This window comes from Macrotis lagotis, chromosome 5 (assembly GCF_037893015.1).
Source record: "Macrotis lagotis isolate mMagLag1 chromosome 5, bilby.v1.9.chrom.fasta, whole genome shotgun sequence".
NCBI lineage: Eukaryota > Metazoa > Chordata > Mammalia > Peramelemorphia > Peramelidae > Macrotis > Macrotis lagotis.
Window position 1 is genome coordinate 229,968,570 of NC_133662.1, and position 21,107 is coordinate 229,989,676.

Below are 21,107 nucleotides of genomic sequence, written 5' to 3' on the forward strand. Positions count from 1 at the left end.
GAGCTTATCTCTTTCCTCTTTTCAGTTCACCTTCTATGCCATCCCTGAAAGAAAGACATGCCTGAAGATGCTACTCTCCTTTTGTTAGGTGTCTCTCTCTGATCTTTCAGATTAAATACGAACTTTCTAGTGAGGTGATTAAACCTCGACTATAATCTGACTTTCACCTACCTTTCCAGATAGAGATTACAATATATTCCATTCAATTATATTGTCCCAGCCCAACTTACCCACTCCCTATTCTCCAAATTTAAGATGCCATCTTTTGATTTCCTACCTTGGGGTAGAGGGCATTTCTTTCTCATCACCTCAGAATATCTAATTTACCCACTTACACACACACACACACACACACACACACACACACACACACACTCTCCATGGACAGATTCCTCCTTCCCCTACCAGTTTTTAGTAGATTATATTTACTCATCTGTATCCATGATATATCTCCCTAATAAAATGTCAACTACTTAAAAGGCAACACAGGTTTGTTTTTGTCTTTTCATCCTCTAGTATATAGTACAGTGACTTGGACAAAGTAGGCACTTAATATATATTTTGATGTGAATGGAATTTTACAGCTCTGCCTTGCAGAGGTCTTCAGGGTGCATTTTTCCTGGTTACCAAGTGACCATTCCATATTTTAGGACACACTTAACCAGTACCGGAGTGAAGCCGAGATGAACAGTTCTGCCCTTCAAAGAGCGGAGAGCAAGTTGGAGCAGAGAGATGTGGAAATCCTTGAGCTTCAGAGGTGCATGATGGGGATGGAGAAGGTGACTATTGAGTTTTTTGGATTTCAGGTCCTCAGGGCTAGGAGGCACCTTAAGATATGACCCTTGTCTACCCCCTGCCTTAGGGCACTTTTGGTGCCCTACACCTTCAGAGAGAACTACCTTCTTTTTAAAGGGCTTCAGAAAGGACATTCTACAACCTCCCTTAGTGTAGATGCTTCCTTGTTTGAATGTTAGGAAGTTCTTTCTCTCTTCTCATTTTAGCCTCCATTGTTACTGAAGAAGCCTCTTTATTTCCATCTTGTACATGGTGTTTGGTGATGGGGGAATGGCAACCAAAGTTGGCAGATGAGTCTCTCCTGGATTCATCAGGGCTGGGCTTTCCCAGAGGGCAGAAGGGCGAGGCCGGGAGGTTTCCTAGCCCAGTTACTAGAGGAGGATGGGAGGAAAGAGTTCTTCCTATCAGCAGAAGGCACCCCATAAAACTAACTTGGCTTGCTTGCTACTTTTTGGCAACTGGTCAAAGCCCTATCATAGGATTCTCATCAGACCAATGGGGAGAGGCAGACCACTTCCCCTCTTCCCAATTTTGCCTTCCTCTGTCCCTACATAGGAACAACAGAACTTACTGGAGAAGGTCAGGGAAGGGAACTTGGCCCTGGAAGAGCTTCGGACCCAGAGTGCTGACTGCCTTGCAGAACAGGAAAAGTAAGGGCGCCTGCTTGCTCACTGTGCCACTGGGGCGGGGGTGTTTCGAGGCTGTGGCTCTCACAATGGCCAGATTTGGGGTGGGAGCTGCTGCTGATGTCACACCTTCCTGGCCTGACTCATCCGCATGCTTCTTCAGGGTGGGGCCTCGTTCTAGGGAGAAGACATTGCACTTGGAAGCCCCAACCATCTGTGGGGAGGTGGTTAGCGTGGTTGGTAGTCATCTCCTAAGAAAGCTTTGGGTGTTCAGAGCCAAGGTTGAGTTATTGATTAACTGCCTGGAAGTTTAGTTAGGACTTGGACCTAGCAGTCATAGAACAAAATGGTACCTGAATCATGTATAGGAAGAGAGGTGCAGAAGGAACAAATCCATCAATGAAACAGATATTAAATATCTAATGAGTACAACATTATCCTGCCAGGTGCTGGAAGAGATACACAATTTGATATGATAGACCCACCCCCAAAGAGTTTATAGGATGAATGAGGTCATCACTGACTGGGGGGGAAGGGGGAGAATCAAAGGCAGCTTCCTAGAGGTAGTGACATTTGCATTTGGCTTTAAAAGATGAAAGCATTTTATTTTATTTTATTTTTCCAATTACAAGTTTTTCAACATTCATCCACATGCATACGCATATTTATAAGTTACATAATTTCTTTCCTTTCCTTTCTTCCCAACCCCTTCCCCTCAATGGCTAAGAGTCTGGTGAACATTGAACATATACATTTGTGTTTCACAGGTTTGCCAATTATTCATTTTCTGTATGAGGAATTAGGACTAAGGGAAAAGAAAGAAAACCATGACATAGGAAAGAAAAACATAAGAGAAAATTTTAAAAGCGAATGTGTAGTGTTTATTCAGATTCTGTAGGTTTCTCTTTGCTTTGTTTTGTTTTTCTTCCTCTGGATGGGGATAGCATTGTCCACAACAGATCTCCCAGGGTTGTCCTAGCTCTCTGAACTGCTGAGAACAGTATCCATCAAGGTTGAACAACTCACAATGTTGTTAATGTATACAATGTTCTCTTGGTTCTACTCCCTTTGGAAACCAAAAGATTTTACCAAGAAAAGGTTGGAGGGCAGATAAAGTGCAAGTCATGTGTGGGATACAAGTCCAGTTCAGACCAATCATAGCTAAAGGGAGTATCCTGGGAAAAATGTGTAAAAGCAGTTAATTTTGTTAAGTCATTTTTCAATCATGGCTGATTCTTCATAATCCCATTTGGGGTTTTCTTGGCAAAAATCCTGGACTGGTTTGACATTTCCTTCTCCAGCTCATTTGACAGAGGAGGAAATTGAGGCAAACAAGGAGAAGTGACTTCCCCAGGGTCACACAGCTAGGGAACAGTCTGAGGTCAGAATTTGAACTCAGAAAGATGAATCCAGGCCCAGTACTCTATCCATTTCACCACCTAGCTGTCCCACAAAAGAGAAATACTGAACAAGAGCAAAGGCAAGACCTTAAATACCAGGCTTCAGGATTTGAAGTTTAATTTGTTGAATCCATTGAAGGATTTTGATTAATGAAGTGGCAAGACCAGATCTTTGCAAATGGAAAAGAAGTTTGGCCAAAGATTAAAGGGATGTGGAGGGTGAATGTGAATGGAAATAGAAAGATTTATTTACAGAACTCCCTGTCACTGGAAAGGTTCCAAGGGAGATTAGATGGGTGGCCACCAAGGCAGTGAGATATAATGAGAAAAGGGAGCCTTTATTGCTATCTTGGCTCAGAAGCTTAATAGCTATGAGATCTTGGGCAAATCACTTGATATCTGGGAATGCAAAGACCAAAACTTCCTGAAGAGTTTACATTAGCAAGTGAGGGAGAGGGGGGCTGAGCACATGGGGTCTGGTTGGCATGGTGGACTCTGTCTCTACACGTACAAAGTCATTTGAAAAAGGAGAGGGAACAAAAAGTTGGGATTAGTAAGGGTCTCCTATGGGAAGGAGCTAGAAAAGGCCTTTTTATCCCAGCAGATACACAAATGAAGGGAACAATGATGAGGAAGAAGGTATACTTAAATTACCTCTAATTTAATTAATAATTAATACATACTAATAAATGAACTACCTTCTTTCCTTATGGTCTGAGCTGGGGGGGAGGAGCAGAAAAAGTTGAAGTATTCAGAATGGTACCAAATTAGACCACTCTGAGCCCTAGACCTCTTTCTGCTATACGCTATAAGCAATAAAAGAAATACACTGATGAATCTGATGAATCGCTGATCCAGTTTGATGTCTCAACGATAATGTTTTTAGGCCTGTGCATTAGAATTCCAATCACAGTCTAGGAGGGGGTATAGAGCTCTATTGAAACCTCTATCCTGGTCCTCATGACCCTGGATCTTAAATTTAGGTCAGCCATGGAAAATCTAAACATTTTATTTTAGACCTTTGCCTTTGTCATCTGCTTTCCCTGACCTAGTCTGTTTCCAGAGTAGGTCAGAACTTAAAGAGTAACTTGTTATTTTGGGTTCCCCCCCTTCCTTTTCCCTCTGTTTTAGAAGTTTGAAGGAATAGAAGCATAAGAGGAAGAAATAAAAAAGCCTGTGTAAATCTATATGTAATTATTTGGTTATAAGGGATTTTAGAGGGAAAGAAGAAAGAGGGAAATAGGAAAAAAGGAAGGGGAAAAGGAAGAGAAAGAGAGAAAAGAGGAAGTTCTTTCCATTTACATTATTGTAGTTACTGTACATATTGTTTTGTTGGCTCTGCTAACTTCACTCTGTGCCAGTATCTAAAAATATGGATATTTTTGTCCTTTTATTTACATAATGTCATAATTCCAAAATGGTAGTCCTGATTCACAGCTCTACTGGTAGTGCACCAGAAAGTCTATCTTTCCACAACCCCTACAGTTTCAATCATGACTATCTGTTGTTGTCTTTGCCAATTTTCAGGTGAAGTGAAACCTTAGAATTGTTTTTGTTTTTAAATTTAAATTTAATTTTCTTTTTCCAATTACCTGAAAAGGTAGTTTACAACATTCATCCATTTGCAGATTTACGAGTTCCACATTTTTTTACCATCCTCCCTTCCCTCCCTACTCCCCTTAGCAGCAATCTGGTAAAAGTTAGACATGTACAACCGTGTTTTACATATTTCTGAGAATTGTTTTGATTTGCATTTGGAACATTCTCTCTTGTGGTTGTGAATCCTTTACAGAGAATACTTTTAGAGAAATGTTTGTTCATGCCCTTTGACCACTTATCTATATTGGGGAATGGCATTTGGGGTTTGTGTGTTTATATTTATCTTGGATGTTAAATCTTTATCAGAAAAACTTGATACAGATTTTTCCCCCCTCTCAACCCCTCTTCTTATCCTAGGTGCATTAATTTTGTCTGTGCAGAAGTTTTTTGGTATAATTTAGTTAAAATTATCTATTTTATCTTTTGTATTGCCTCTGTCCCTGGTTTGGTTAAGAATACCCACCCTATCCATAACTCCGAGGAGTATTCTAATTGGTCTTCCTTCCTTTTTTTTCCTTTCCAAATCATCCTTGACTCAACATGAGTCTACTCATGTCTTACCCAATCAATAAGTCCCAGTGGCTCCCTATTATCTCCAAGATCAAATATAAAATCCTCTCTGTGGCATTTCAAGCCCTTCCTAACCTTTCAAAGTCTTTTACTTTACTCATAATCCAACTACTGTGGCCCTCTTGCTAGGCTTCTCTAAAGCTAGTGTCCCCTCCATTGCTCCATTTAGCTGCCTACCCACATAAAACCATTTATATTACCAGACTATGTAATTGCTATAAAATCTTATCTATAACATATAGATTTAATAGGCATATCCCAGGCAGGCTGCAGTCACACTTCACTCCTTACTCAGCCATCTTCTGCTTTACTCCCCCCCCCCCCACAGTATAGTTCAGGAACCATAATCAAATCCACTTTACCCTCTAGCAGGGATATATCATTTTATTCCCTTAGGAGGCTACTCATCATCTTAGTAACTTTTGGAACAAGGTGCCCCATCCCTGACTAGTATACCTTCCAGTATAGTCTCCCTTTGAGAATGTAAGCTCCTTAAGGGCAGGGATTATCTTTCAAACCAATGCTCTGCACATGTGTTTAATAATGCTTTTTTATTCATATTAATATGCAATTAAACCATTTTAACAATTAGCCATGTAAAATGCATGTTTTTCCCCAGATAAAAGAAATTGAGAATGAGTAGAATAGAGAATTAAGGTTGGTAAAGAGGAAATCTTGGAACTTAAACCTCAGACTTTATCTTGTATTTGAGATGGAATCTTAGATTTCTTGTTTTAGGTATCCCTCTAGTTTGTTTTACCCATAAGATTGGATTCCCCCACCTTATTAAAAAAGCGGGGGTTATCACTAGCATTTGTGCTTTTGAGGCATAGGAAGATAGCAGCAGTCTTGAGCCTCAAGAAACATTCTTCTCAAGTGACTTGACCTTTTGGAGATTTTAGCTTTGGGGATTCTGCTTTGAAGATATCATATAAGTCAGTAGAATCACTGCTGGCCTGGAATTTAGAAGCCTTAGATCCAGTCTTGGCTGAACCATTCATTAGATTTATGATCTTTACTAAGTCACTTGTTATTAGGACTCACTTTCCTTATCTAAAAATGAGGAAGGGAAGGGAGCTAAATCCTCCAAGGAAGAAACCGTTACTGAGTTTCCAAGTGATAATATAATAGAACCACAGTAGTTATTAGGTGAGAAGGAGGGATCAGAGGAAGAAGTGGTACTGAGGCATTTGTTGACTTTCCTGATGATAATAATAGATCTGCTGTCTTCTAGGGTATATATGTATAAAAGATATAACAGAGAACCTTCCAAAGATTAAGAAAATGCTTGACTTAAAAGATGCCAATAAAAATTTATTCTTTAAACAAATTCATTTTAGCCAATGAAATAAATAAAGGAAAAAAATATGACTACAACCAGTTCTTGTGATTCATTTGGTCACACATGACCTTACCAGAAGGAATCTAAAAATATTGCCAGGATTATGAAGCATCCTGGTCAAGAAACTGAAGACCACAGGGCCCCTGAATGGTATTTTTCTCCTTCTTGAAGGCAAGGGATGAAGAAGGCTAATTGATTTAGGATTTTGAATGGCTGATTAAGAAGATATCTGAGAATGGAATTTGACTTTTTTATAAATACAAAACTATAGACAGAATAATAGGAAATAATGGAGAGAAGGCACTAGAATTCAGAGATTGAGAAAGGCTTCCAGTAAGAGATGGGATTTTAGTTGAGACTTAAAGGAATCCAGAGAGGTCAGTAGTTTGAATAGAAGAGGCAAAGCATTCCAGACATGGGAAATAGCCAGAGAAAATGTATATCTTATTAATGGAACAGCCGGGAGGCCAGCGTCAGCGGATCACAGAGTGCTTGTCAAAGAGTGAGGCGAAAGAAGATTGGAAAGGCAGGAGGGGGCAAGTTATGAAGAGATTTGACAATCATATAGAGCATTTTGTATTTGATCTTGGAAGGTTATGGAAAACCACTAGAGCTTACTGAGTAGTATGACAACACAGATCTGTGCTTTAGGATAATCACTTTGGTGACTGAATGGAGGATTGGTTGGAGTAAAGAGAGACTTGAGGTAGACAGACTTACCTAGAAACTATTGCAGTTGTCCAGAAGTGAGGTGATAAGGATTTGCAGTAGAGTAGGGTAGTCAGAAGAGAGAAGGGGGGTATATTCAAGAGCTGTCAGTCATGTAGGTGAAATCAGCAGGTTTTGGCAAGAGATTGAATGAACATGGAGGGTGAGAGAAAGTGAGGAATTCAGAATGACTCATAGATTGTGAGCCTGAGGGACCGGACAGATGGTGTTGTCCTCTACTGTAATGAAAAAGGTAGGATGGGGGAGGTTTAGGAGGAAAGATAATGAATTCTGTTTTGGACGTGTTTAATTTAAGATGTCTATTGGATATCCACTTTGAAATGTCTGAAAGGCAATTGGAGTTGGGAGTTTGGGGCAGGCTAGATAGATTTGAGAATTATCTCCATAGAGATGGCTTTTAAATCTATGGGAATTAATGAGATCACTAGGTGAAATAGTATAGGAAGAGAAGAGAAGAGGACCCAGGTCAGAGCCCTGAGGGACACAAATGGTAGGAGAGCATGATCTGGAAGAGGATCTAACAAAGGAGATTGAGAAGAAGCGGACAGATAGGAAGTAGGAGAATCAGGAGAGTGATAGTCTAAGAATATCTAAGAATAGAGCAATAGTATTTCATTACATTCGCATAACACAACTTATTCAGCCTTTCCCCAACTGGCAGACATGCCCTTATTTTTCCAATTCTTTGTATAGATGGGCTTTTCAAGAACTTTAGCTACTAAGAGCAGAAGGGATATAAGACAAGAGTGGGTCCAGTGAGGGTTTTTTCATAATGTAGTAGACAAGAGCTATTTGTAAGGGAGAGGGAGGGAGCCAGTAGAGAGGAAGAGACTGAAAAGAAGTGATAGAGTTAAATGTGACTGAAGGCAAGATAGGATAGAATGGGATCACTTGATCAATGGGGTTAACCTTTGTAAAAAGGATGTGAGGGAGGACACCTCATCATGTGAAATGAGTGAATGAGGAGAATGGAAGAAGGTATCATATTAAAAAAAAGGGGGATTTATAGCAAATGGCCTCAATTAGGTGGTGCAGTAGATAGAGCACCAACCCTGGAGTCAGGAGTACCTGAGTTCAAATTTGGCCTCAGACGCTTAATAATTACCTAGCTGTATGACCATGGGCAAGCCACTTAACCCCAATGCCTTGCAAAAACCTAAAAAATAAAAATAAAAATAAAATAAAATAAAATATGAACCAAGATTCTCATCTGAAAGTTGGGGAGGGGATGCTGTGGTGGAGGGGAGTTGAGAAGGCATGAGAAGGTTTGGAAGACTCCCTGTGGAGAGCAGGATAGTGAGTTGATAAGGGAAGGTTTAGAAGAAGGATTGCCAGAAAGTAGTGAGGGCCCAGTTGAGGTTCTATAGGTTATATAACATAAGTTGTAGTAGACCCAGTCAGAACAGCTGAGTGATTTATTTTTCTACCTTCATTCAGCAATATATCTGTAGGAGTGATCTAAGGCCAAGGCTTAGCTGGGTGTAATTCGTGTAACTTTGTCAGCAGAATATACTATGGAAAATAGAGCTCATGTATGGTATTTGAGAATGATAAAGAGGTGGTGAGGGATTTCAATAATCCAGACAACTGCCAAAGTCTCAAAACGCAGGGTAACTGATGGTTTATTTGTCTTAAAGATAATTTCAAACTTTAAAAAGTGTAGGAATCAGAAAGGGAAAATTCTGGGATGAATTTAATTCTTGCTAACTTGTAGGATCCAGTTGCTAGGGTAGAAATGGGGGGAAATTTTTTTTGAAGGGGTGTGACTACTTGTGACAGGGAAATAAAAGAAGAAGTTGGCATGGTTTGATATATATATATATATATATATATATATATATATATATATATATATATATATATATATATATATATATATACACATACATATACATACACCAGATTTTGGAAAAGTAGATTGGACTAATATTCTACAGAAGTCAGGCCAAGAAAAGAATGGGATGTCCTCAAGAATGAAATTCTAAAGACACAAAGGAGGAAAAATGTAGTCATTTGAAGAGACCAATGTGATTGTATAGGAAAATGCCACACACACTGAATCTTTAAGATTCAGATCCTTTTCCCTTCCCCTTCCCCCTTCCCCCCTTCTACATAGACATATATATATATTTATGCCTTATGTATATATAAAATGGAATGCAAATGCAAGTGATAGGGAATGGATTAGGGATTTTTAAGAGCATTTTCATGACCTTGCAAAAATTATCAGGTATCAGGAATGCTGAATCTTAGTTAAAACTCAGAGTATGAACCTCTCGAGAACATGGACTATCTTGCTTTTCCTGTTTGTATCCCTTGCATCTGGCACATAGGATGCCTTTTCATATTTATTGAATGTGATGAATTTGGTAAGAGAAGTCAAGGACAATTAAAAAGGGGTAGGTTTTTGAGGGTTTTTTTTTAAACTCTACTGGGGAAGAGAATCAGAGAAAAAGAAAGACTGATGCTTGGAGTGGATGGGATGATAGATATCTGAGCAAAAATAGAAAATAAATGTGCCCAGCTTTTACTTTTGCATTTTCTACCAAAAAATGATGATACACAAAAAAATGGAACTCAAAAGCTTACAAAAAAGATGAATGTTGAAAACTTATCTTTGCATGTATTGAAAAAATAAAATAAAATAACATTTTTTTTTAGTTTTTTCTTGACAGTGGGGTTAAGTGGCTTGCCCAAGGCCACACAGCTAGGTAATTATTAAGTGTCTGAGGCCACATTTGAACTCAAGTACTCCTGACTCCAGGGCTGGTGCTCTGTCACTGTGCCACCTAACCGCCCCATAAAACAACATTTTGAAAAAGATTTAACATACATAAAAATCAAGAAATTAAAAATTTCAGGTATTAGAGCAGATTCCAAGAGAAAGGAAAACATTATGATTGATTTTGTCACTGTGAAAATCTAAAACAGCTGCATTAATAAAATTTTTTATGAATCAAAATTTTTTTAAAATAAACATAAGAAAGGAAAATATTATGATTGATTTTGTCACTGTGAAAATCTAAAACAGCTGCATTAATAAAATTTTTTATGAATCAAAATTTTTTTAAAAATAAACATAACTGATAGGCAGTTGATGCCCAAGATAAGTAATGAGTACTTTGTTACTCAAGTGACCTTGATTAATTCAAGTCATCTGGCCCAAATGAACTGTCCTTCAGTACTCAAAGAACTGGTGGATATGATTTTTGAGCCACTTTTGGACTGGAATTATTGCTCAAATGGAGAAGGGAAGATTTCCCAGTTCTCACAAAGAGAAGAAAATAGAATTTGCAAACGATAGACACTGAATGTGACTAAAATTCCTGGGAAAATTTCATGAAAAAGATGGTTGGCAGATATCTAAAAGTAGGAGACTCCACTAAGGGCTGATGTTGCCAGATTGACCCATCTTTTTTTTGATGGGGTTATAAAACTAGCAGAATAGGAAATTACCAGATGAAGCATTTAATGAAGTATAGATCTTATGGTGGTCTTGTGAAAAAGATGGAGAGATGTGGACTAAAGGAGAATGCAATTAAGTGGATTCCTTACAGGTTCAATGGCTATGTTGAAGGTTATTAATGGTTCAATGTCACATTGGCAGGAGACTGTCAGTGGAGGACCTAAGGGATTTGTACTTATCCCTGTGTTGTATAAGATTTTTGTCAGTGATCTGGATAAAGGCACAAGCATTCTTTTTTTTCTCTTTCTTTTAGAAAAATAATAATTTTTCCAACAGCATGCCAAGAATCTTTTCTTTTTTGGTAAGGTTTTGAGTTTCACATGTTTCTACCTTCCTTTGCCTTCCCTTCCCCCTAACAGAGAGCAATCTGATTTAGGTTTTACATGTATAACCTTGTTAAACATGTTTCCATATTAATCATGTTGTAAAAAAAATCAAAACAAAAAAGAGAAAAACCATGAGGGGGGAAAATCATAAAACATAAACAATTTTAAAATTTGAAAAGAGTAAACTTTGGTCTGCATTCAGACTCTATAGTTTCTTCTCTGGGTTTGAATGGTATTTTCCATCATAAGTCCTTTAGAATTGTCTTTGACTAATGTACTGCTGACATGAACAAATCCATCATAGTTGAACACCTAATGTTGCACTTAATGTGTACAATGTTCTTCTGCTTCTGCTCACTTAATTCAGCATCAATTCATGTAGAGTTTTCCAGGCTTTTCTGAAGTCCCATCCCTCCTGATTTCTTACAATACAAATAGTTCTGCATCACATTTATATACCACAGTTTTTTCAGTCATTCCCTAATTGATGCGTGTCCCTCCATTTCCAATTCCTTTGCCACTACAAAAAAGAGCTGCTATAAATATTTTCGTACTAGGGGTTTTTTAGCCTTTACTATGATTTCTTTGGAATACAGATCTAGTAGTCATATTGCTGGATCAAAGGTTATGCACAATTTTATTGCCCTTTGGACTAGTTGCAAATTGCTCTCTAGAAAGGTTGAATCAATACACAACTCTACCAATAATGCATGAATGTCCTACTTTCCAACATTGATCATTTTCCTTCTTTTGTCATATTGGCTAATCTGAAAGGTGTGAGGTGGTACTTCAGCGTACTTTTAATTTATATTTCTCTAATCGGTAATGATTTAGAGATCACTTTAATTTCTTTATCCAAGTACTGCCTGTACATATCCTTTGACCATTAATAAAATGGAAATAAATTTGACATAGTTCTCTATATATTTTAAAAATGAGTCCATTATCAGAAGTACTAGCTATAAAAAGTGCCTCTCAATTACTGCTTTGTTAGTAATATATAGAAATTCTGATGATTTATGTGGGTTAATTTTATGTCCAGCAACTTAAGTTTCTAAACATAGGCAGCATTTTTATAAAATTTGCGGATGATCCAAAACCAGAGAAAATAGTACTTGGCAAGTCAGGATCCAGAATGGTCTTAAGCTAGAGCCCTGATCTGGACCTTCTAAGATGAAATTCAATAGGGATAAATGTAAAGTCTTATACTTGGGCTCAAAAAATTATTTCAGAAGTAATTTGAAAATATCTGAAAAATATCTGGGGTTGTTAGTAAACAATAAACTCAATAAAAATTAATGTAGAGGGGGAGGGAAGGGGGAAGCCAACGAGATCTTGGGGTGCATTGAGAGGCAAAGCTAACAGAAATAAGCTAGATTTTCCCCATTTTTCCTCTGTCCTGTACCCGACTGTTACATCTAGAATAATATGTTTAGTTCTGGGCACCATAGTTTTAAGAAGAGCATTGAGAAGTTTGGAAGAGTGTCTCGAGGAAGACAAGTGGGATGGTGAAGGACCTGAAGTTCATTTCATGTGAAGATAGATTGAAGGAACTAGGATTTTTTAACCTGTGGAAGAGAAGACTCTGATGCACAGGTTCTCTTGGCCCTAGAGGCCAGCACTAGGGGAATTTGCAAGAAGGCAAATTTAGGTTTGATATCAGTAAAGGGTTTCCCATAATTGGATCTTTCCAGAGATCAAATGTTCTGCTTGGGAGGAGGTGGTGCATTCCTCCTGCTTGCAAGGAAGTGTTCTAGTAAAGGCTAGATGGGCACTTGGTAGTGGATTATAGTGAGAATTCTTTTAGGCTATGGATGGCTTCTGAGATCTCTTCCCATATAAAATTCGGGAATCTGTTTCTCAGTTCTCCCCAGTTCAAGCTGCTAAAATTACCTTTCTGAAGCAGGGGTCTGAGCATGTCTCTCCTGTTCAACAATTTTAACTGGCTTCTACTGTCTCTAGTATAAAATATAACCCCTTTGGTTTAATATATAATCAATAAGCAGTGACTCATACACATTTATTAAACTCTTGCTCTGTTCTATGTGCTGAGAATGCAAATAAGAAAAAAAAACAGCTCTTGCCCTCAAGGAGTTTATAAATCTAATGGGGGGGAAGAGGGTGCACAAAAGGAAACTAAAAAGAATGCTACCAGAGGGGACCCCAGGGGTGGGGAGGGAGAGTGGGAACTTGATGCATGTGAAGTCAAAACCAAACAGTAGCCAATGGAAAAATATAATGATGGAAACCTTTAAGGGAAGGTCAAAGCCTTCTTTCCAGATTTAGATTTCCTTAATTGCATAAGTGTAGTAGAGATGATGATTTGTTTTGTCTGGGTTGCTCCTGGGTTGGCACATAGTAGGCACAACAGATGCCTGTTGACCTGGAATTCTAGCACCAGAAGTTTATGATTTTGTAGCTCCCAGAGATGATATCAAAAACAAATATTAAATAGAATGTCCCTCAGAACAAAGGGAAACAGAATTTAACAGTCCTGGAAATTCTGCCTTTTCTCTTGCACTGGTTTTGTAACTGGACAGATAGGATGCTCACACATGCGCTCATTCTTCTCTCTCTCTCTCTCCCTCCCTCCCCCTCCCTCTCTGCCCCTCTCTCCCTCTTTCCATCTCTCTCTCCCCCCCCCCCTTCTCCCTGTCTCTGCTTCTCTCCCCTCAATTCTCTGGTCCTTTCTGTCTCCAGAGCTGCTCAGCTGGAGAAAGAAGTGTCTAACCTTCGGGAGAAGATCCATCACCTAGATGACATGCTGAAGAGCCAACAGCGCAAAGTCAGGCAGATGATAGAGCAGGTAAGACCAGACCTTGCCCACCTCTGACTCTCACCTCTTAAAAACATCCCAGCCTTCAGTGACCTGTGGAATTATTTTGACCTGTCAGTCTGGCCAGGGGGAAATCCCTTAGGTTGACTAGGAGAACTTTCTTGATATCCAGAAGTTTTTGAGTCATCCTTAACTCTTGGGTCATCCAAAATTATCCAGGATCCTTTATTCTCCTGGTTTGGTTTTTTTCTCCCATCTTGGTCTTTCCATCATATGACTCTTCCACAGAGTGTGGGGTGGAGGGGAAGACAATGAGCCACAACTGTCTCCCCCTTTCTCTGTGATCCCTAGAGGCCAGGGAAAGAAAGGAGTAAACTTTCATTGCTTTGTCTTTGTGAGTGACCTAGAGTAAATTTTAAATCTTAAACTGGATTCTCCCCAACACACTCACCTGGCGTGGTTCAGGGCTGTCCTTCCCTCGCTACACTGTTAGTGTGTGTTCAGCAAATACTGACTTATTTTTCTATGAGCCTAAGCAAAACATAATTAGGAAGATACATCTGCTGCACTATAGAATGTATGTATTCCAAGGTCAAGCAGAATACATTGTTTGGAATTATTTAGCCTTCTGCTCCATCTCAGATTATTATACTGATTTAAATGCCTTTTGTATCAAAAAACAATCTGAAAGCAAACTCATAAAGAGGTGAAAATTCACATTTCCATACCTTCTCTAGCAGCCAGAAGTGAGTCATTTGACCTGTGTTCATTTTTTTAAGTCACCCATTGTTTGCCCTCACAGCTTCAGAATTCTAAAACCGTGATTCAGTCAAAGGACACCACCATCCAGGAGCTCAAAGAGAAGGTTGCCTATTTGGAAGCTGAGGTATGACTCATGGGAGTTGCCTTGGAGGGGAGTCTGGGCTCTTGGGACCTGAGAAGATGTAGAGGCTAATGGTGGAGAAGGCTTCAAGAAACGAGGCTTCGGGACATTTAGTCGATCCTCAGGTTTCATTACTGAGAATGGTAGCCTTGGTCTGCAAAGCTTAGTTGTGTTTACTGGATAATTTCTAATTTTGCTTCAGGGCCCCTACAGTCTTTTGGGTAACTAATAATTATTGAACAACTACTGTCTGTAGAAAACTTGAGTGGGTGGTACAGAGAGAATTCTGCTCTGGGGTTGCTTCCCATCTAGTTTGGGAACCTGGACAGGTGTACCTATGTACATGTGATATGTACACAGATGCATAAGACCACCTAGACAAGTTTATCCAACAGGGACCAGAATATCAAAGAGGCCAAGGGATGCCATTGTAAAGGGATGCTCATTGTTGGATGGGACTAGAGAACTTGGAGAAGGGGTAGACAAGGAGTGGTGGACAGGAAAGGAGAGAAGGCATTGCACTCAAGGAGTGGCAACATCTGCAAAGGGGCTTGGGGGGAAGGGACAACAGAGGATTAATCAATTGGTAGAACACTGGTAGAACACTGCAAAAAGAAAAGCCTGTGTGTGTGTGTGTGTGTGTGTGTGTGTGTGTGTGTGTGTGTGTGTGTGTGTATGTTCTCACCTTGGAATGATTATTCTAGAATTTAGAGATGCATGACCGAATGGAACATCTGATAGAAAAGCAGATCAGTCCTGGCAATTTCAGCACCCAAACCCGAACCAAGAGTGACAGCTTGGGAAAGTGAGTATATATACATGTGTATGGGGTCTGTGCCAGGAAAAAGGAAAGAAGGAAGAAAGAACAGTCTTGGCCATGGAAGACTTTTCTTTATCTCACTTAGAGGACTCAATTATAGAACAAATTTTTTTCCATTAGACTAAGGTGGACCTGTGAATTTTTTTTTGGTAATATTTTGATCATTCTACTTAATTGGCTTCCTTTGTAATCTTATGCAATTTATTTCATGAATTAAAAAAAAATATTGGCTTCCCTAGAAGGGTCCTTGATACAACAGAAGATTAAAATCCCCTATTTTAAACCCAATTTTGATCTAATTTCTGTCAGCCTGGCAAATTCCATCTTCCTTCTCTACCTTTCTACTTCTAAATTGCCCTCTCCTTTCCTCTTCCCTAATATCATTTATTGGCCAAGGTTGAAGATGTTATATGGGATGATGGGAGAAGACGAACAAGTGTGGATATAAAGAACAGCTTCAGCCTCCTAGGACTGAAGAGGGTCTCTTGAAGTCATTAGATCTATCTCACTACTTCCCTAAAGGGCACCAAGCTTCTGAGAGGTGATTGGCAATTCGGGTTTTAAAAAAAACTTGCGTAACTCAGCATAGAATTTTTTGGAAAGAGGACTAGTTACCCATAAAGGGAGTAAACCAGATACAGAGTTAGAAGTAGAGGAGGGTGCAGCCAATGGAGGAGGGGACATTGTAGCTAAGGAGCAGGACTAAGACATTAAAGCCTTCTCATCTTGTTTTTTCTTTACAGTGTTAGAATCTCCAGACCTCCAAACCCAAAGCCCTTACCTCTCATCAGAGTGGTAGAAACCTGAGCTGCAAATCCAACACTACTGTTTGCCACCTTTATTGGCCTAAAGAGAAAACCCACCTCCCCTGTTGTATCAGAGACTTTTACTTCTTGACTGCTCCTTGGCTGCCCCCAGGGCCTCCTGTTTGTGTGCCTAATTCTTGGCTCCTTTCCTCTGTATGCTGGGCAGGCAGAGGAGGGAGAGGGCCTTCTTCTGGAGACCTGGAGCCCTTTGAAGGAAGCTGCACAACAGAAACCCTTCTTTGCTGAGACCAGGACAACGGTGGAGCCAGTGGTGACCCCCATAATACCATGATTGTTGCTGATCTTCTTTAGAGAGGAGATTTTCCTTCAGAAAGTGGGTGATGAGCTACCCTGAAAAAAACCAGGATTACATGGCAGGACCAGGATGGGGTGCCCTGGCTCACCTCAGCCATAACACATGGAGAACAAATATCCACTTGGACTGGCTATCATCCCGAGGGACTGAACCTCCTTCCTCCAGTGTTGCTCAGCTCCTAGCAACACACCATTTCCCTACTTCTCCGTCTCCCATAAACACTTGGCCCTCCTCCCAAGATGGTGGGATACCTACCAAGCTTGGGGACTGTCTGACTTCAATGAGGATGAATCTCACCTTTGGTTAAGTCCCTGTTTTTCTGGGGAGGAGGATGAGACAGAAAAATCTACATTCAAAGAATGGATTGGTAGCAGGAAGGAGTCCCTAGGGACACTGACAGCTATGCCCTAGCCCTTGCTGCTTTTGTTTTCTACCACAATTCCCAGAAACCCTTGGAATGTTTTTGTTTGTTTGTTTTTCTTTTCTTTTTATTTTTTTCCCCCATTTAAATTCAGCCCAAGAAACACCCCAGTCTTCCTGGTCCCACTGCCTGGAGGAAAGTTTTTCTACCAGATTGTATCAGTCCCAGAGAAGCAGCGGTGCCTCCCCCAATATTTATTTTACTAAGTTATTGGTGTTTTTGGTTATGTCTTGTGGTTGTTTTAATACCAAAGTTCTGGAACCTATAGAGATGCTTGAAACTGGGAAAAGCTTTTTGTATGTCTTTCATCTTTCTCCTCTCCCTGTGTTTCCCTCCCCTCTTTCTCCTTACCTCATTTATAGAACAGGTAAGGAATTATATGTGTGTTTATATATTCAGACCACAGGTGGGGGGAGGGGGGAACAGGCAGAAAAGGAAGTGTATATTGATTGTACAGACAATTCATGAGTAGGACCCTTTGAGAAAGGATTTGGTGGTTCTTTGAATCTCCCTCTCCCTGCTTCCCCCTCTACTCAGGGACTTTCTCGAAATGTTGCCTCTGAATGATCCCGTCTCCTCTTAGTCCTTGACTTGTAGCCTCGAGTGATGGAGATAAAATATCAAGGGGGACTAGTACAGTCCTGTAGAAAAAATATTAGCAAAAAGCAAGGCTCTTATTAAGTCATTTAGCTCTGCCTGGCTCAGGCAGAAGAAGACTTATGTTTTATCTGTGTCTGTGTAGAAGAGGCCTGGGTACTAAGCCCAGTCCTGCCCAGAACCTGCTCCGCCACTGTGGGCAAGTTGCTCCATGCTTCAGTTAACTCATCTATAAAGTGAAGGGCCTGAACTAGCCTTTTTCCAGAGTCCTTCTTAGCTCTAAAATGTGTTTTTGGCCTATACTCTTTATATGGTGAATTGAATAAATTATATTAATGTGTCTCTGAGATTCTGGTCTGGTTTTTATCTGCTGGTTGAAAAAACAAAAATTCCTCCTTCTCTAGTCTTCTGAAGGAGGCCCTGCTTTCACATGGAGAATCCTTATGAGGGACAGACCTTTCTCTTCTGCATGATTTGCATCGCCTCGACCCCAAAGGCTTTGTGGTTCCTTTGATTGAGTGCTTTCAGAGAATCAGGGGGAAGGGGGGGGGGCTCAGATTTAGCAACCTGTGTCCTAGTTTAGGAGGGGCAGGAGGGTGGTTTGGGGGAGGTTCCTAATTCTGGCAGGGGACCTTGTCTGGTGGAGGCCTTGACTGAGTCCCTGAATGTCTCCTGGCTTGGGAAAGGGAACTGGTGGAGATGAAGGTGCTGTGATTACAGATAGAGCCACCAACTAGCACCGCAGGGTATGTGAGTAACTAACTGCCAAGACCTTGCCAGAAATGAAAAGCTCTAGAACTGCTGACTGTTCCTACCAGAGAGTATTTGGGTTATCTGGCCATCACTCAATTAGCAACTACTCTTTCTTTCTGGCTGGGGATGCAGGTGGCTGCAGGGCTGGATGGGACACGGCTGAATCTACACTCATTTTTTCTGGACCAGAGGAACCTGAAATGCCACCCCAGCCTGGTCCTTCTTCTGAGCTCCCATTGTTTTTCTTCTCCTTTCTCTTTTCTTCCATCTGATTCCACCCAGGAGTGCCTCTGCCCTGGGGAACCTCTCTCCTTCTAGAGCTAACCCACCAAGTTTCTCCTTCCTCTGGCAGATCTGCGTATCTCTTGTCTTTTGTTCTCAGAATTATTAACTGGGCAGCAGCAGGGTGGAGCCAGACTAGGGTGCCAGGGAGGCTTCCCATTAGAAGGAGACAAAAGGGGTGGAGGTAAGACTATCCTGCTATAAAAAGGAAAGGCTTCTTTTTAATTTTAAACTGGATCTTTTGATTTGACAAGGATTTATGAAGAGCCTACTATGTGCTTAACAAAAATGAAAGTCCATGTCCTCACAGATCATACTCTTTTCTGGTGGGAGGAACATTTCCTCATCTGCAAAATGAGCTGGAAACAAAATGTCAAACCACTCCAGTATCTTTGCCAATAAAAACTCAAAAGGGGTCACAAAGCATCAGACATGACTGAAAAATGAAAAATGACTAAACAACAAAATAGGACATACCACAAATGGAAGAGCTAGAAAATAATATGCAAGTTTGGAAGAAGGAAGAATATTTTCTCACTAGGAGATCAGTGAAGCTGAGGGGAATGTGTATCCAGATGAGCAAATACATACAAAGCAAATATGAGGGGTTGGGGGAGACTCCAGAAGAACTCTGCTGTCAAAAAAAGGCCTCACACTGGAATCAGTGACATGATGTGGGGTGGGATCCATGATTGGGGAGGCATAAAAGTATTAGTCTTTGCACTGTATGAACCCAATAGAGGTAGCACCTGCCCACCCCCTGCAGGGAGGCAGATGTCTGCCTCACCTAGTGGCTTTTTGGGCAGCTAAATTCAAAATCAGAAACACTAAATATACAAATATGTGAAATGCACCATCCAGACCGAGGCTGGGGAACCTTTTTTCTCTGCCAAGGGCCATTTAGATATAAAACAACATTTGCGTGCCATACAAAATTCTCAAGTTAAAAATTGGACTGCTACATTTGGTCAAACATTTAACTACTTCATTCCTAAAAAGCTCCTAGATCTGTTGAATTTTGAGTCCTGTCTGTGGTGGCACCATACCACATGATTTTTGTAGACCTAATACAGCCCTTGACTCTGTTCTGGACTATGGAAAATGAATATATATATATATATATATATGCATACATATATACATACATATATATATATGTATATAAAGGGTCAACATATTGGTGACAGAGAAACAGCAACAGGCATGCACTTGTATGTATATATAAAAATGTACAAGATATGAATGGAATAGATATGATGTATTGTGATGCATGCACACCCCTTTGGGGTTTTCTTGGTAAAGATACTGGAGTAATTTGCCATTGACTTCTCCAGCTCATTTTCAGATGAGGAAACAGAGGCAAACACAGGGTTAAGTGACTTGTCCTATGGTCATATAGCTATTAGGTATCTGAGGATAGATTTTAAAATTAGGGAGATGAAGTCTTCTGAAACTATCCACTGCAACCACCTAGCCTGCCCTATTCTATATGTAAGCATCCCTATGCATCTTTGACCCATACATATGACCTAGGGAAAATCATTTAACCCTGTTTGCCTCAGTTTCCTCATCTGACAAATGAACTTATCTAGACTATGGAAAAAGAATATATATATATATATATATATGTACATATATATATATATGTGTGTGTCTACAAACATTACACTGGTGACATAAATAGCAACACTCCTGTGTTTATATATAAGAATGTACAAAATTTGAATGGAATAAATATGTGTTACGCATGCATGTTGGTTGTTCAGTCATTTCAGTTGTGTCTGACTCTTCTTGAGCCCCCCCCCCTTGGGCTTTTCTCAGCAAAGATACTGGAGTAGATTGCCATTGACTTCTCTGGTTCATTTTCCAGATGTGGAAACAGGCAAGCACAGGGTTAAGTGACTTGCTTTATGGTCATATAACTATTAGGAGTCTGAGGCTAGATTTTAAAATTAGGGAGATGAAGTCTTCTAACACTCTATCCCCTGCAGGCACCTAGCTGCCCTACTATATATGGATGCATCCATATGCATCCATGGCCCTATACATATGACCTTGGGCAAATCGTTTAACCCTGTTTACCTCAGTTTCCTCATCTGACAAATGAACTGATGAACAAAGTGGCAACTCATTCTTTGTCCAAAATGGGATCATAGAGTGAGACACCAATGAAATGACTGAATAATACCATTATCACATATAATAAAATTAATATTTAATATTATATGTGTGTATACACACACACACACACACACAGAGAGAACTATAACAAGAGAAGGCAACTAAGGAAATAAGAAAAACCTAATGTAGAAATGAAAAGGTGGGATTTATGCTTTATCTAGGGATTGAACTGGACAGTCTCTGGGTTCCCTTTCAGCTAAGAATCTCAAGCCTCTCTATTTCCCCATGTAGGTGTGGTGCCCCTTCTTTATAGAGTGGAAAAATTGACATAGGGAAAGGGCACCAGGGTTGGTAGAAAGGCATCTGAGTCTTGGAAACTTCAACTTGAGGTGGAAGGAGGGAGAAAAGGAAATGAGATCAAGAGAGTCCTCTGTTCTCCACGTTGGACATGGTGAGGTAAGCTGTTCTTGGACTGAATA

At 40.1% G+C, this 21,107-nt stretch overlaps 1 protein-coding gene across 4 annotated transcripts in view; it reads left to right on the forward strand.

The window, feature by feature from the left end:
- Positions 1-17,819, forward strand: part of TUFT1 (tuftelin 1) — a 41,874-nt gene extending 24,055 nt beyond the window's left edge. For 3 of the 4 annotated variants that reach the window (XM_074188846.1, XM_074188844.1, XM_074188845.1), the window contains 6 exons: positions 651-779; positions 1,351-1,445; positions 13,554-13,659; positions 14,432-14,515; positions 15,217-15,317; positions 16,076-17,819. In XM_074188846.1, the coding sequence (XP_074044947.1) occupies positions 651-779; positions 1,351-1,445; positions 13,554-13,659; positions 14,432-14,515; positions 15,217-15,317; positions 16,076-16,139 (579 nt within the window). In that variant the 3' untranslated portion in view covers positions 16,140-17,819. Of the gene's footprint in view, positions 1-650; positions 780-1,350; positions 1,446-13,553; positions 13,660-14,431; positions 14,516-15,216; positions 15,318-15,728; positions 15,874-16,075 lie in introns of all 4 variants that reach the window. The other variant, XR_012468735.1, reaches the window with a different exon arrangement.
- Positions 17,820-21,107: the final 3,288 nt, after the last annotated feature.